General features: G+C 38.3%; 1 protein-coding gene across 1 annotated transcript in view; it reads left to right on the top strand.

Annotated features, from left to right (window-relative positions):
* The window catches only part of CYSLTR1 (cysteinyl leukotriene receptor 1), a 59,417-nt gene extending 45,524 nt beyond the window's left edge, over positions 1-13,893 (top strand). Inside the window, exons 3-4 of the mRNA XM_086388523.1 lie at positions 6,733-6,818; positions 11,728-13,893. Of these exons, the coding sequence (XP_086244649.1) occupies positions 11,755-12,777 (1,023 nt within the window). The 5' untranslated portion in view covers positions 6,733-6,818; positions 11,728-11,754 and the 3' untranslated portion in view covers positions 12,778-13,893. The remainder of the gene's footprint in view (positions 1-6,732; positions 6,819-11,727) is intronic.
* The last annotated feature ends 212 nt before the right edge of the window (positions 13,894-14,105 follow it).

Raw genomic sequence — 14,105 nt, 5'->3', positions numbered from 1 at the left:
TTTCTTTCACCAGTGTTTTATAGTTTTCTATATATTGGTCTTTAGTTTCTTTAGGTAGATATACTCCTAAGTATTTTATTCTTTTCGTTGCAATGGTGAATGGAATTGTTTCCTTAATTTCTCTGTCTGTTTTCTTATTATTAGTGTATAGGAATGCAAGGGATTTCTGTGTGTTGATTTTATATCCTGCAACTTTACTATAATCATTGATTAGTTCTAGTAATTTTCTTGTGGAGTCTTTAGGGTTTTCTATGTAGAGGATCATGTCATCTGCAAATAGTGAGAGTTTTTCATCGCAGCACTGTTTATAATAGCCAGGACATGGAAGCAACCTAGATGTCCATCAGCAGATGAATGGATAAGAAAGCTGTGGTACATATACACAATGGAGTATTACTCAGCCATTAAAAAGAATACATTTGAATCAGTTCTAATGAGGTGGATGAAACTGGAGCCTATTATACAGAGTGAAGTAAGCCAGAAGGAAAAACACCAATACAGTACACTAACGCATATATATGGAATTTAGAAAGATGGTAACGATAACCCTGTATACGAGACAGCAAAAGAGACACTGATGTATAGAACAGGCTTATGGACTCTGTGGGAGAGGGAGAAGGTGGGAAGATTTGGGAGAATGGCATTGAAACATGTGAAATGTCATGTATGAAATGAGATGCCAGTCCAGGTTCAATGCACGATGCTGGATGCTTGGGGCTGGTGCACTGGGACGACCCAGAGGGATGGTATGGGGAGGGAGGAGGAAGGAGGGTTCAGGATGGGGAACACATGAGAAATAAAGGAATAAAAATTTAAAAACATACTGGGAAAAAAAAAGAATATATCTACCTAAAGAAACTAAAGACCTATATATAGAAAACTATAAAACACTGGTGAAAGAAATCAAAGAGGACACTAATAGATGGAGAAATATACCATGTTCATGGATCAGAAAAATCAATATAGTGAAAATGAGTATACTATCCAAAGCAATCTATAGATTCAATGCAATCCCTATCAAGCTACCAACAGTATTTGTCACAGAGCTAGAACAAATAATTTCACAATTTGTATGGAAATACAAAAAACCTCGAATAGCCAAAGCAAACTTGAGAAAGAAGAATGGAACTGGAGGAATCAACCTTGCTGACATCAGGCTCTACTACAAAGCCACAGTCATCAAGACAGTATGGTACTGGCACAAAGACAGAAATATAGATCAATGGAACAAAATAGAAAGCCCAGAGATAAATCCACACACCTATGGACACCTTATCTTTGACAAAGGAGGCAAGAATATACAATGGATTAAAGACAATCTCTTTAACAAGTGGTGCTGGGAAAACTTGTCAACCACATGTAAAAGAATGAAACAAGAACACTTTCTAACACCATACACAAAAATAAACTCAAAATGGATTAAAGATCTCAAAGTAAGACCAGAAACTATAAAACTCCTAGAGGAGAACATAGGCAAAACACTCTCCGACATACATCACAGCAGCATCCTCTATGACCCACCTCCCAGAATATTGGAAATAAAAGCAAAAATAAACAAATGGGACCTAATTAAACTTAAAAACTTCTGCACAACAAAGGAAACTCTAAGCAAGGTGAAAAGACAGCCTTCAGAATGGGAGAAAATAATAGCAAATGAAGCAACTGACAAACAACTAATGTCAAAAATACACAAGCAACTCCTACAGCTCAACTCCAGAAAAATAAATGACCCAATCAAAAAATGGGCCAAAGAACTAAATAGACATTTCTCCAAAAAAGACATACAGATGGCTAACAAACACATGAAAAGATGCTCAATATCACTCATTATCAGAGAAATGCAAATCAAAACCACAATGAGGTACCATTTCACACCAGTCAGAATGTCTGTGATCCAAAAGTCTACACGCAATAAATGCTGGAGAGGGTGTGGAGAAAAGGGAACCCTCTTACACTGTTGGTGGGAATGCAAACTAGTACAGCCACTATGGAGAACAGTGTGGAGATTCCTTAAAAAACTGGAAATAGAACTGCCTTATGATCCAGCAATCCCACTGCTGGGCATACACACTGAGGAAACCAGAATTGAAAGAGACATGTGTACCCCAATGTTCATCGCAGCACTGTTTATAATAGCCAGGACATGGAAGCAACCTAGATGTCCATCAGCAGATGAATGGATAAGAAAGCTGTGGTACATATACACAATGGAGTATTACTCAGCCATTAAAAAGAAATCATTTGAATCAGCTTTGATGAGGTGGATGAAACTGGAGCCAATTATACAGAGTGAAGTAAGCCAGAAAGAAAAACACCAATACAGTATGCTGCTGCTGCTGCTGCTAAGTCGCTTCAGTCGTGTCCGACTCTGTGCAACCCCATAGATGGCAGCCCAAAAGGCTCCACCACCCCTGGGATTCTCCAGTCAAGAACACTGGAGTGGGTTGCCATTTCCTTCCCCAATGCATGGAAGTGAAAAGTGAAAGTCAAGTCGCTCAGTCATGTCCCACTCTTCGTGACCCCATGGACTGCAGCCCACCAGGCTCCTCCATCCATGGGATTCTCCAGGCAAGAGTAATGGAGTTGGGTGCCATTGCCTTCTCCGCCAATACAGTATACTAATGCATATATATGGAATTTAGAAAGATGGTAACGATAACCTTGTATGCGAGACAGCAAGTGACACAGATGTATAGAACAGTCTTTTGGACTCTGTGAGAGAGGGCGAAGGTGGGATGATTTGGGAGAATGGCACTGAAATATGTATAATATCATATGTGAAACGAATCGCCAATCCAGGTTTGATGTATGATACAGAATGCTCAGGGCTGGTGCACTGGGATGTCCCAGAGGGATGGTATGAGGAGGGAGGTGGGAGGGGGGTTCAGGATGGGGAACATATGTCCACCAGTGGAGGATTCATGTTAGTGTGTGGCAAAACCAATACAATATTGTAAAGTAATTAGCCTCCAATTAAAATGAATACATTTGTATTTAAAAAAAAAATAAAATAAAAGGGACCAACAAAGAAGACTTAAGCAGTTTCTCCCTTGCAGGCTATGAAGAATGGTGACCATACTGCCAGAATATGTTGTTATTTGTTAGAAAACAAAGCGGGTAAGGTCAAGAGAAAAAAAAAAGACCTTTGAGCCCTAGAAAGTCCAGTAACTTTACACTGCAAAATTAGCACTTAGTTTAGAAACCACTATCAAAGTTAAAACTGTTGTGCTACCTTTAGAGGGCCTGAAGAAACCTGTATCCTGAGCACAGCTGATATATTCAAAGAGGAATGAAGTGATACTTTCTCTCAGATGTTCACCTGAGAGAAACTCAGGGAACACCTAGAAGTCTTAAATCAAGTTCACAAACAACTTATGTCTGGTTCCTCTTTATTGAAGCTGTAAATCTCTTAACTTATTTGCTCTTTTTTTCTAAGATGAAAAATAAAGAATACTTGGTTTTTGCCCTTTAAGGCTAGTGGGACTGCCCAGTAGAAAGAACAGTGAAGTTTAAATTGGATAACCACAGAGATGAGTATGACATGAAACAATCAGTAAAAATTATCAAGGAAAGTACAAACAAAATAATGTAGGACTTCAAAGGAAAGAAATATTAAATTGGATCAGGAATGGCTTTTTTTTTAATATAAGCAAAAAAGAGGCACGGTTACTATTTTCATTTAATAGAAGATACTAGCCTGGGGACTATCTGAGGATGCTACGGATCACTAGCTCTACCTGGGCCACACTTAGAAGGCACAACAGTATATAAGTCATACTCATTCATAAATAGTTTTATTGCAGCAAAAATAAAGGGTATGGTATATGAATCGGGACCTTATATTCTCAGGTTTTTCCAGTGGTTATATATGGATGTGAGAGTTGGACTGTGAAGAAAGCTGAGTGCCGAAGAATTGATGCTTTTGAACTGTGGTGTTGGAGAAGACTCTTGACAGTCCCTTGGACTGCAGGGAGATCCAACCAGTCCATTCTGAAGGAGATCAGTCCTGGGTGTTCTTTGGAAGGAATGATGCTAAAGCTGAAACTCCAGTACTTTGGCCACCTCATGTGAAGAGTTGACTCACTGGAAAAGACTCTGGTGCTGGGAGGGATTGGGGGCAGGAGGAGAAGGGGATGACAGAGGATGAGATGGCTGGATGGCATCACTGACTCGATGCACATGAGTCTGTGTGAACTCCGGGAGTTGGTGATGGACAGGGAGGCCTGGAGTGCTGCGATTCATGGGGTCGCAAAGAGTCGGACACGACTGAGCGACTGAACTGAACTGAACTGATTCTCGGGTTATCTTTGGGAACTCCTACTTACTTGTTCACTGAAGCTTGACCAGGTTACAGATCAATGGAGGCTAAGGGCTGATGCAAGGAGAGTAGATAGATGATGATGATAATGAAGATAGATAGATAAACTGATAGACAGATAGATAGATAGATATACATGTACTAGAGGAGCCAAATAAAAATTTGAGTACCTCCTGAAATAAATAATTGAACCCAAAAGTTATATATCCACACATTTACTTTATTGCCTCATCTTCCCTCACCCAATCACCCAGACAAGAATGGTAGAATCCAATTTTGGCAGAAGCTGATGTCAGAGACAAGAGTTCTCAAGTAAACAAAAAGAAAAGAGGGGCAAAGCATAAGAGTATTGAATGTCTACTATATGCAAACTCAGAATTTCTAAAGGAAATTTCTAAAGGAACCATGGAAGACACTTCAAAATCCCAAACTTCAGGAAACATTACATTGTTGCCCAGGCAATGTGACCTTTACTCACTTGTCCATGTACAGAGAGAAGGCTAAATTGTAGTTGTACAGCTACCATAAACTTGGACAATTAGTACATTAGCCTGGTAAAAGTACACTTCTCATAGATGGGTCTTAGAAATTCAAAAACTTTCTCTTTCCACACTGGGGAGAAATATAAGCTTTGTCTAAACACAAAACTGTGACAGAGCCAAAGTTAATTTTCACCTAAAGAAAATTACTGGAATCATATAATTCCTGGATTAGAAAGGTTATTTTTATTAAATAGTCAGTCAGTATCTTTATTGATTAAAGAGCCCCAGGATAAGCTAAATCCCCAAAGAAGTTTTAATGCCTGAATAACAAAATATAAAAGCCAACTCTGTTTGAGTAACTTCCCACCTGCAATGCTTACTTCCTCCAGACTGCTAGTAGAAGCTTACTTATGTCAACTCCTTGCCTGGGGATGAAAGGAAAATTCTGCGAGAGAGAAGAAATTGGAGAATATTTGAAAAATGATTATCTGAATATGTGGTGGACTCAAACATCAATATCATAGCTGTGGGTTCAGATTCCTACTTTTTAAACTGTTTCATATTTTGCATTTTCTTTATTTTCATTTTGATTTTCCTGTTTTTCAGTAGAGTTCCTTTGGAAAGTTCCAACCTATTTTAAACTTGCTAAGGTCCATCTAGTCAAAGCTGTGGTTTTTCCAGTAGTCACGTATGAATGTGAGGGTTGGACTATAAAGAAAGCTGAGAGCCAAAGAATTTATGCTTTTGAACTGTGGTGTTGGCAAAGACTCTTGAGAGTCCCTTGGACTGTAAGGAGATCCAACCAGTGAATTCTAAAGGAAATCAGTCTTGAATATTCATTGGAAGGACTGATGCTGTAGCCAATAGTTTAGCCACCTGATAAGAAGAACTGACTCACTGGAAAAGACCCTGATGCTGGTAAAGATTGAAGGTGGGAGGAGAAGGAGATGACAGAGAATGAGATAGTTGGATGGCATCACCAACATGATAGACATGAGTTTGAGTAGGCTCCGGGAGTTGGTGATGGACAGGGAGGCCTGGCATGCTGCAGTCCATGGGGTCACAGAGAGTCGGACATGACTGAGCAACTGAACTGAACTGGACTGAAGGATTAATTGGAGAAATATGTTTATTTTGTTGACAGGCCACAAAGAAAAGAAAAATGGCCAGCCTCTGGGGTCCTTGCATATAGGGATGAAAGTTGCCATAGGGCAACACAAATTTAGGAAACAAGTATTCAGGCTGCTACGGTTTTAAGAAAGCCCTTCTTTGTTCATTTCTTGGAGATTTTCTATACTTTCTTAGATTTTCTGATAGTTTAGTTGAAGATACATACACTCATGAAAAGTTAACTATACAAACTATAAAACAGTTGATATCCAAAGGTATATAATATATGCCAAATTGATGATTGTCCATAACTATTATGAATTTTTAGGGAAAAGAGCCCAAAGTCTTATAAATCATCATTCATCCCAGGAAAACTGTCCCTAAGCCATCACAGGCAGACATACTTGATATTTTTCAAGTCCTAATTTCTCTTCCTAGCAGACTAGATGCTTGGATATGAAGTTCAAAGTTATTTCTCCTTGGAACTTTATAAAGAGCTATTTAGAAGAGAAAATAGGGAAAATACCATGGTTTCATAGAAGAGAATTTTTATAATACTGTGTTCATCTCTAGATACAGAAACTATTAATAGAGCAGCAGACATATGTAATCAGCCCTGGTCTTTATTTTAAATTTTCCCCTAAGGATGTAAAAATGAGTGGAGTGGAAACGAGGATACATGGAATCCAATAACTAGCTCTAAATCTGTCAGTAAAGCTATGATGTCCCATCACACACCCTGTGATTAAGGCTGCTAAGCTCCCATGACCCTCTGGACTGCTTCTAAAGTCATTAACTTACTTTTCAATCTTATGATTTCAGCTTAGGCTTCATCTGATATTATATCATAAGAAGTGCTGACCACTAGCCAAGAACATTTGTGAAGGGTACTGCAGTGCCAGAAAGAGGTATGGCTCTATTTTCTAAATAAATCTTGTTTTTCAATTCACTACTTATCTTAACAAAGTAACTTCCTTCATCATCTGCACTAAATATTAATTTCATTTATGTTTATTGCCTGTATATGTTTGCATACGTGCTCAGTCATGTCTGACTCTTTGCAACCCCATGAACTGTAGCCTACCAGGCTCCTCTGTCCATGGATTTTCCATGCAAGAATACTGGAGTGGGTTACCATTTCTTACTCCAGGAGATCATCCCAGCTCAGGGATCAAACCTGCATCTCTGGTATTGGCAGGCAGATTCTTTACCACTAAGCACTTGGGAAGTCCCTATTGTTTGTATATATGAATCAACTAATAGCCCATTCGCTTTGTGCTAAGACAGTTCTTACCATACTGTACTATAACTTGTTCATACTTCTGAGCTATCACTCCTCTCCCCCAGCATTCTATGAGCTGCTCAAATGCAGAGATGCATCCTTAAGCATCCCTGTTTCCATATAGTGTGGATATCATTATTAGGAGATCACAGTAAATTCTATAAAAATTAATCAAATGTTGTTTAAGATAAGTAAAACCATCATCTGCAAAATGAGTAGCTTGAACTAAATTATCTCTAACCTTCTAGGATTCATTACTTGTTTGAAAGTTTTAAAATTTTCTTTTTTTGACCTAATATAAGTCAATAGCTTGACTTAGTTATAAATAAGCAGTCAAATCTAAATATCAAAAGTACAAGGAAAGCTTTTTTAGTAATGACCAATAAATTTATTAATGGTACTAGAGTGACCTATTTCTTTTTTTTTATTAATTTATCCATTTTATTTGGCATCTTTCATTCAAACACCTGAGAATTTCAAAATTATTTATAATGTTTAACAGACAAGTAAAACAAATGATTAATCTCTGTAAAGATAATATTTAACAGACAAGTAAAACAAATAATTAATCTCTGTAAAGATATGTGTGTTTTAATATTATAGTTAACCTTATGATTTAGTGCCTTTCTTAGTACTTTAGGAAGCAACTTAACAGATTCACTCTGAGGTTGGGAAAGTTTTAAATAATATTGGAGTGAAAAGATAACTTTCAGTGATTTAGAATGATAAACAATACTTTCAAATGATAAATTTACTCTGTCATTCATTTACTCATTCATTTTATTAATATTTGTGAGCAAAGTACATATATTTTGGCCCTGTGTGAGCCCTTTATATATCAATCAGAAAGTCTATGAGGGAAGATAACAAACACATACACACTACTGATCTGAAAGACAGATTTTAAGTTCCCTAGAAGAGGAAAGATAGAAATTACCTTGGAAGGAGGCTAAAGGAAGGCTTTGTCATGAAGGTCAAGAAGAGCTGAAAGATGGGTACCTTTTGCACACACATAGATGGAGAAAAGGTCATTTCATGAAAAAGAAATACCATGAAAAAAGACAGATAGGCGGGAAAACATATAGCTCATGTCCCTGATATAGTAAAGTAGTTGTTTATTGAAATATAGGGTGAACAAAAAGGGAGAAGTAGAAAGAAGCTAGGAAAGTTCAATTGCAACCAGACTCTGTGTGTGTGTGTGTGTGCACGCACGCACGTGCGCACACGTGCGCACTAAGTCATTTCAGTCGTATCTGACTCTGCGACCATATGGACTGTAGCCCGCCAGGCTCCTCTCTCTATCAGATTCTACAGGCAAGAATACTGGCGTGGGCTTCCATGCCCTCCTCCAGGGGTTCTTCCAAGAGGCTTAAATATCAGGCCAAGAAGTCTGGATTTTATTTTGAAGGCACTGAAAGACCATTGAAGATTTTTAGAGAAGTAATATGAAATAATTGGAAGCTATAATGTATAGAGAATTATTTTGGAAAGAGTTTGTAGTAGAATATAGTGAGTGTTAGTGGTGGTAGAAAGGACAGATGGTAATTATTTGATACCTTTCAAATGTGGTTATTTTTTAAAAAGGCAGATGACACCACCCTTATGGCAGAAAGTGAAGAGGAACTAAAAAGCCTCTTGATGAAGGTGAAAGAGGAGAGTGAAAAAGTTGGCTTAAAGCTCAACATTCAGAAAACGAAGATCATGGCATCTGGTCCCATCACTTCATGGGAAATAGATGGGGAAACAGTGGAAACAGTGTCAGACTTTATTTTGGGGGGTCCAAAATCACTGCAGATGGTGACTGCAGCCATGTAATTAAAAGACGCTTACTCCTTGGAAGAAAAGTTATGACCAACCTAGATAGCATGTTGAAAAGCAGAGACATTACTTTGCCAACAAAGGTCCGTCTAGTCAAGGCTATGGTTTTTCCAGTGTCATGTATGGATGTGAGAGTTGGACTGTGAAGAAAGCTGAGCGCTGAAGAACTGATGCTTTTGAACTGTGGTGTTGGAGAAGACTCTTGAGAGTTCCTTGGACTGCAAGGAGATCCAACCAGTCCATTCTGAAGGAGATCAGCCCTGGGATTTCTTTCGAAGGAATGATGCTAAAGCTGAAACTCCAGTACTTTGGCCACCTCATGCGAAGGGTTGACTCATTGGAAAAGACTCTGATGCTGGGAGGGATTGGGGGCAGGAGGAGAAGGGGACGACAGAGGATGAGATGGCTGGATGGCATCACTGACTCAATGGACATGAGTCTGAGTGAACTCCGGGAGTTGGTGATGGACAGGGAGGCCTGGAGTGCTGAGATTCATGGGGTCACAAAGAGTAGGACATGACTGAGTGACTGAACTGAACTGAATTGATATCAAAAATCTCAACAGCACCATCTAGTGCCTCACAGGCTAACACTGCCTGATTTGGAGAAAACCCAATACAGGGCTAGCTAGAATAAGTTTACAGAGATTCTCTTTCTTCCACAATTGCACCTGAATTCAGAAAATTGATGGTGAAAGAGGCAGGTTAAGTGGAAAGCAAACTGAGAAATAATGCATAGGTTGAGAATAATGAACTAATTTTTCTCTGTGATCTTAGTTATATACCCTCAGAATGATTCACCTTCAATTTTTTTTACTGTATATCAACATTGCTTGGTGGAAAATAATGACTTTTTTTGGCCACACTGCAAAGCTTGTGGGATCTCAGTTCTCCAACCAGGGATTGCACCCAGGCCACCTCAGTGAAAGCCTGGAATACTAACCACTAGGAAACCAGGGAACTCCCAAAATTGACATTTTGAATGAAAGGAAAAAATAGATGGACAAATGAATAGATGACATACCCTCACAGCAAGTATAATTGTTAGCAGTAGTAAACCTGAAAAGTTATATCCCACCTACAACCACAACCATAGCTCCCTGTATATGTATCCTTGACACAGAGACTAATTCAGTCTCTTTCATTGCCAGCAGTTCTTGCATGCTGAAGCAATCTTCCCACTTTACAAACCCTAACCCTTCTCTTACCAGGGAGAAAGAGCTGTGTAACAGGCCAACAAATCATATTTCAACCAAAGATTATCTACCATATTATAAATTGATGAGTTGTTCCCATCTCCTTAAAGAATAAAAGAGAAGACTATGGAGGAACATAGGAAATCACTACTTCTGCACTATCTCATCCCTATATCTTTCTGATTAGAGCTTATTTATTGCCCTGATAAAGCTGAACTAGGCCAGACCAAGCAACAGTCTCTTGCTATAAGAGAAATGACCATGTGTTGTTGAACAGTATGACTTTGAATGTGATTCTGAGAAGAGAACAAGGATGAGCGAGTACAACAATTTCCTCACCCAGAAAGGGAAAGGGAAGTCGCTCAGTCGTGTCTGACTCTTTGCGACCCCATGGACTGTAGCCCACCAGGCTCCTCCATCCATGGGATTTTCCAGGTGAGTGTACTGGAGTAGGTTGCCATTTCCTTCTCCAGGGGATCTTCCCCACCCAGGAATCAAACCGGGTCTCCTGCATCATAGGCAGACGCTTTACCGTCTGAGCCACCAGGGAAGTATATGCTGCAGTTCTCCTCAGAGCCTTAACTTAGGTGTGGATTTTGGAAACGTATTTCACCTTTTTTCCTCATTAAAATAACTAGATAGCTTATAAAGTTTCCCCAGCCTTGGTGTTCTGTGGTTCTAAATAGAGTCCACCATGTTCTAGACTAAGATTCTCCCCCAAGGAGTGAGTTCCACTGATAACAAATTTAATTATTTTCCTTAGGTACAAGCATCACCCAGAAGCTGTTACTTAGGAAGACTTCTTTGTGGGGAAACTAAGCATTTTCATCCAGATTTTATTCTCAGAAAGAATCTAGAGCTCTTCTAATAAAGAAAGAGATGATAGATAGATAGAAGATAGATACTTATACTTATGAAACTACTGTCTTTAAAACTTTTCTCTAAAAAACAAACCCTTTTAAAAGGAAGATTTATAGGATAGCACTGGAGTAATAAGGCTTAAAATAAGGCATAGCTCTTTTAGCTAGGTCTTAAAGATTAAGAAGTTCATCAGGCAAACATGGATAGGAAATGGGGGAAAGGAGATTTCTGGGTGCCCGTACTCTTGCCTGGAAAATCCCATGGATGGAGGAGCCTGGAAGGCTGCAGTCCATGGGGTCGCTGAGGGTCGGACACGACTGAGCGACTTCCCTTTCATTTTTCACTTTCATGCATTGGAGAAGGAAATGGCAACCCACTCCAGTGTTATTGTCTGGAGAATCCCAGGGACAGGAGAGCCTGGTGGGCTGCCGTCTATGGGGTCGCACAGAGTCAGACACGACTGAAGTGACTTAGCAGCATAAGACCCAAACCCTTCTCCTGGGGGCAAAGTCCAGAAGAATATCTTTTTATTCACCCACCACTCTTGCTTCCTGCTGTTTTCAAAAAATATATACATAGCAACACTATAAAATGAAACATTAGTACGTCCTATAATTTATGGAAGAGCAAAAATTGACAAGATCTTTTATATACATTGCAGGCACCAAGAAGACTCTCCTAGAGAAACATGGATGGAGTTGGAAATCTGACAGTATCTTCTTCCAGTAGTAATGCATGCAATGACACTATTGATGATTTCCGAAATCAAGTGTATTCCACCTTGTACTCTATGATCTCTGTTGTGGGCTTCTTTGGCAATGGCTTTGTGCTCTATATCCTCATAAAAACATATCATGAGAAGTCAGCCTACCAAGTATACATGATTAATTTAGCAGTAGCTGATCTACTGTGTGTGTGCACACTACCTCTCCGTGTGGTCTATTATGTTCACAAAGGCATTTGGCTCTTTGGTGACTTTTTGTGTCGCCTCAGCACCTATGCCTTGTATGTCAACCTCTATTGTAGCATCTTCTTTATGACAGCCATGAGCTTTTTCCGGTGCATTGCAATTGTTTTCCCAGTCCAAAATATTAATTTGGTTACACAGAAAAAAGCCAGGTTTGTGTGTGTTGGTATTTGGATTTTTGTGATTTTGACTAGTTCTCCATTTTTAATGTCCAAATCTTACAAAGATGCGAAAAATAATACCAAGTGCTTTGAGCCTCCACAGGACAACCAAGCTAAATATTATGTCTTGGTCTTGCATTATGTGTCATTATTTTTTGGATTTATCATTCCTTTCATTATTATAATTGTCTGTTACACAATGATCATTTTGACCTTACTAAAAAAATCAATGAAGAAAAATCTATCAAGTCGTAAAAAAGCGATAGGAATGATCATAGTTGTGACAGCTGCCTTTTTGATCAGCTTCATGCCGTATCATATTCAACGTACCATTCACCTTCATTTTTTACACAATGAAACAAAACCCTGTGATTCTGTCCTTAGAATGCAAAAGTCAGTGGTCATAACCTTGTCTCTGGCTGCATCAAATTGTTGCTTTGACCCTCTACTATATTTCTTTTCAGGGGGGAACTTTAGGAGAAGGCTGTCTACATTTAGAAAGCATTCGTTGTCCAGCATGACTTATGTACCCAAGAAGAAGACCTCCTTGCCAGAAAAAGGAGAAGAAATATATAAAGAATAGTTTAAGCCCATTTTTGATGATTCCCAAATCACTATTTTCTCAAAACATTCACAATAAAAATAAGGACTTCCATTAATAATTTACACTTATTTGACTTAATGTGTACCTATAAATTTATCTCATTTATGAATTCACATTATTAGAAGTCCTAAAGATATTTTTAGTGTTAAAATTCAATTCAAGTCTATAAACTAAATTATAAATGATTTTCTGAGCTTTCACCTAAAGATGGACAAAATTTGTATCTTGGCACTGTAAAAAATAGATCTGAGATTAAAGTTTTCCCTCTCAAATAAAAGTTTTACCAAGGGTAAGAACTAGTTTTTTAAGATACAAATTTAGCGAATAGTTCTCAGTGATCCTAACATATTTCTTTGCATGCATGCTAACAGATGAGAACTGGAGTGAGCCAGGAGCTACATAAAATGTACTATCACCCTCTTTCTTTGTAGCACTGATTGGCTAGGAAAGTATGGCCATTTCTTTCCCTCAAGAAGATGATCACATGTTAGAACAGTCTAGTCTTCAGCCAAATGGCCCTAAAATCTCCATTCAATGTATAATCTGGAAACTGAGGAAGGTAAACCTGATCAAAAGCTAGTTTGTCTCCAGTTTTCTTCTGCTTCTGCCTTAGGCTTCCAAAAGTGAATAGTGGGGTTTTTGTTGCTCATTGAGATTCTTTTAGGGTACTCTCTCCCTAAACAAGATGCCATCCTTCCTTAATAAAGCAGATGACTGGCACTACCATATAATAACAGAAATACTTTAAAATTTATCTAAAAAAGAGGAAAGGGAATCTATTTTCTACACACATTATTGGAACCACAATGAACTGCAATGAGTCTCTGAATAAAAATTTGAATGTTGATATTGCAAATTTTAAGAAGTACTTACATTTATGCATATTGTATAAACTATATGTAAGAAATTTTGTTGTATGCATTTATGAGTGGAAGTTTGTTATAAGCTTTGTTATATTTTATGCTTTTTACTTTTATTAGCATGTTGACAGGAATACCAAAGATATACTTACAGTGGTTTTTATGTTATAGTGGAAGCTTTCTTCTTAAAATAGCAACAGCTTGATTATGGCTGAAATATAATATTTATGAGCAAGTTTTTGTCGAAGTGTAGTCTGTTCCTTAATTCTGTGTTTCAAAAAGTGCATTATCTCAGAGGAAATGATAATGTTGAAAAAAAGAAAAGCTAGGATACAAGTTCTATCTGAATCTGCCACATGTATGTAATTTCTATATCACTTCTAATGTTGCAATCCCTTCAAAAACCTGAAAGATTTCTGCATGCATAAGTCTCTTCAGTCGTGTCCA

This window comes from Bos grunniens, chromosome X (genome assembly GCF_055505025.1).
Source record: "Bos grunniens cultivar Pamir isolate PY7600 chromosome X, Bosgru_T2T1.0, whole genome shotgun sequence".
Classification (NCBI taxonomy): domain Eukaryota; kingdom Metazoa; phylum Chordata; class Mammalia; order Artiodactyla; family Bovidae; genus Bos; species Bos grunniens.
This window is presented reverse-complemented; position numbering and strand designations above follow the sequence as displayed.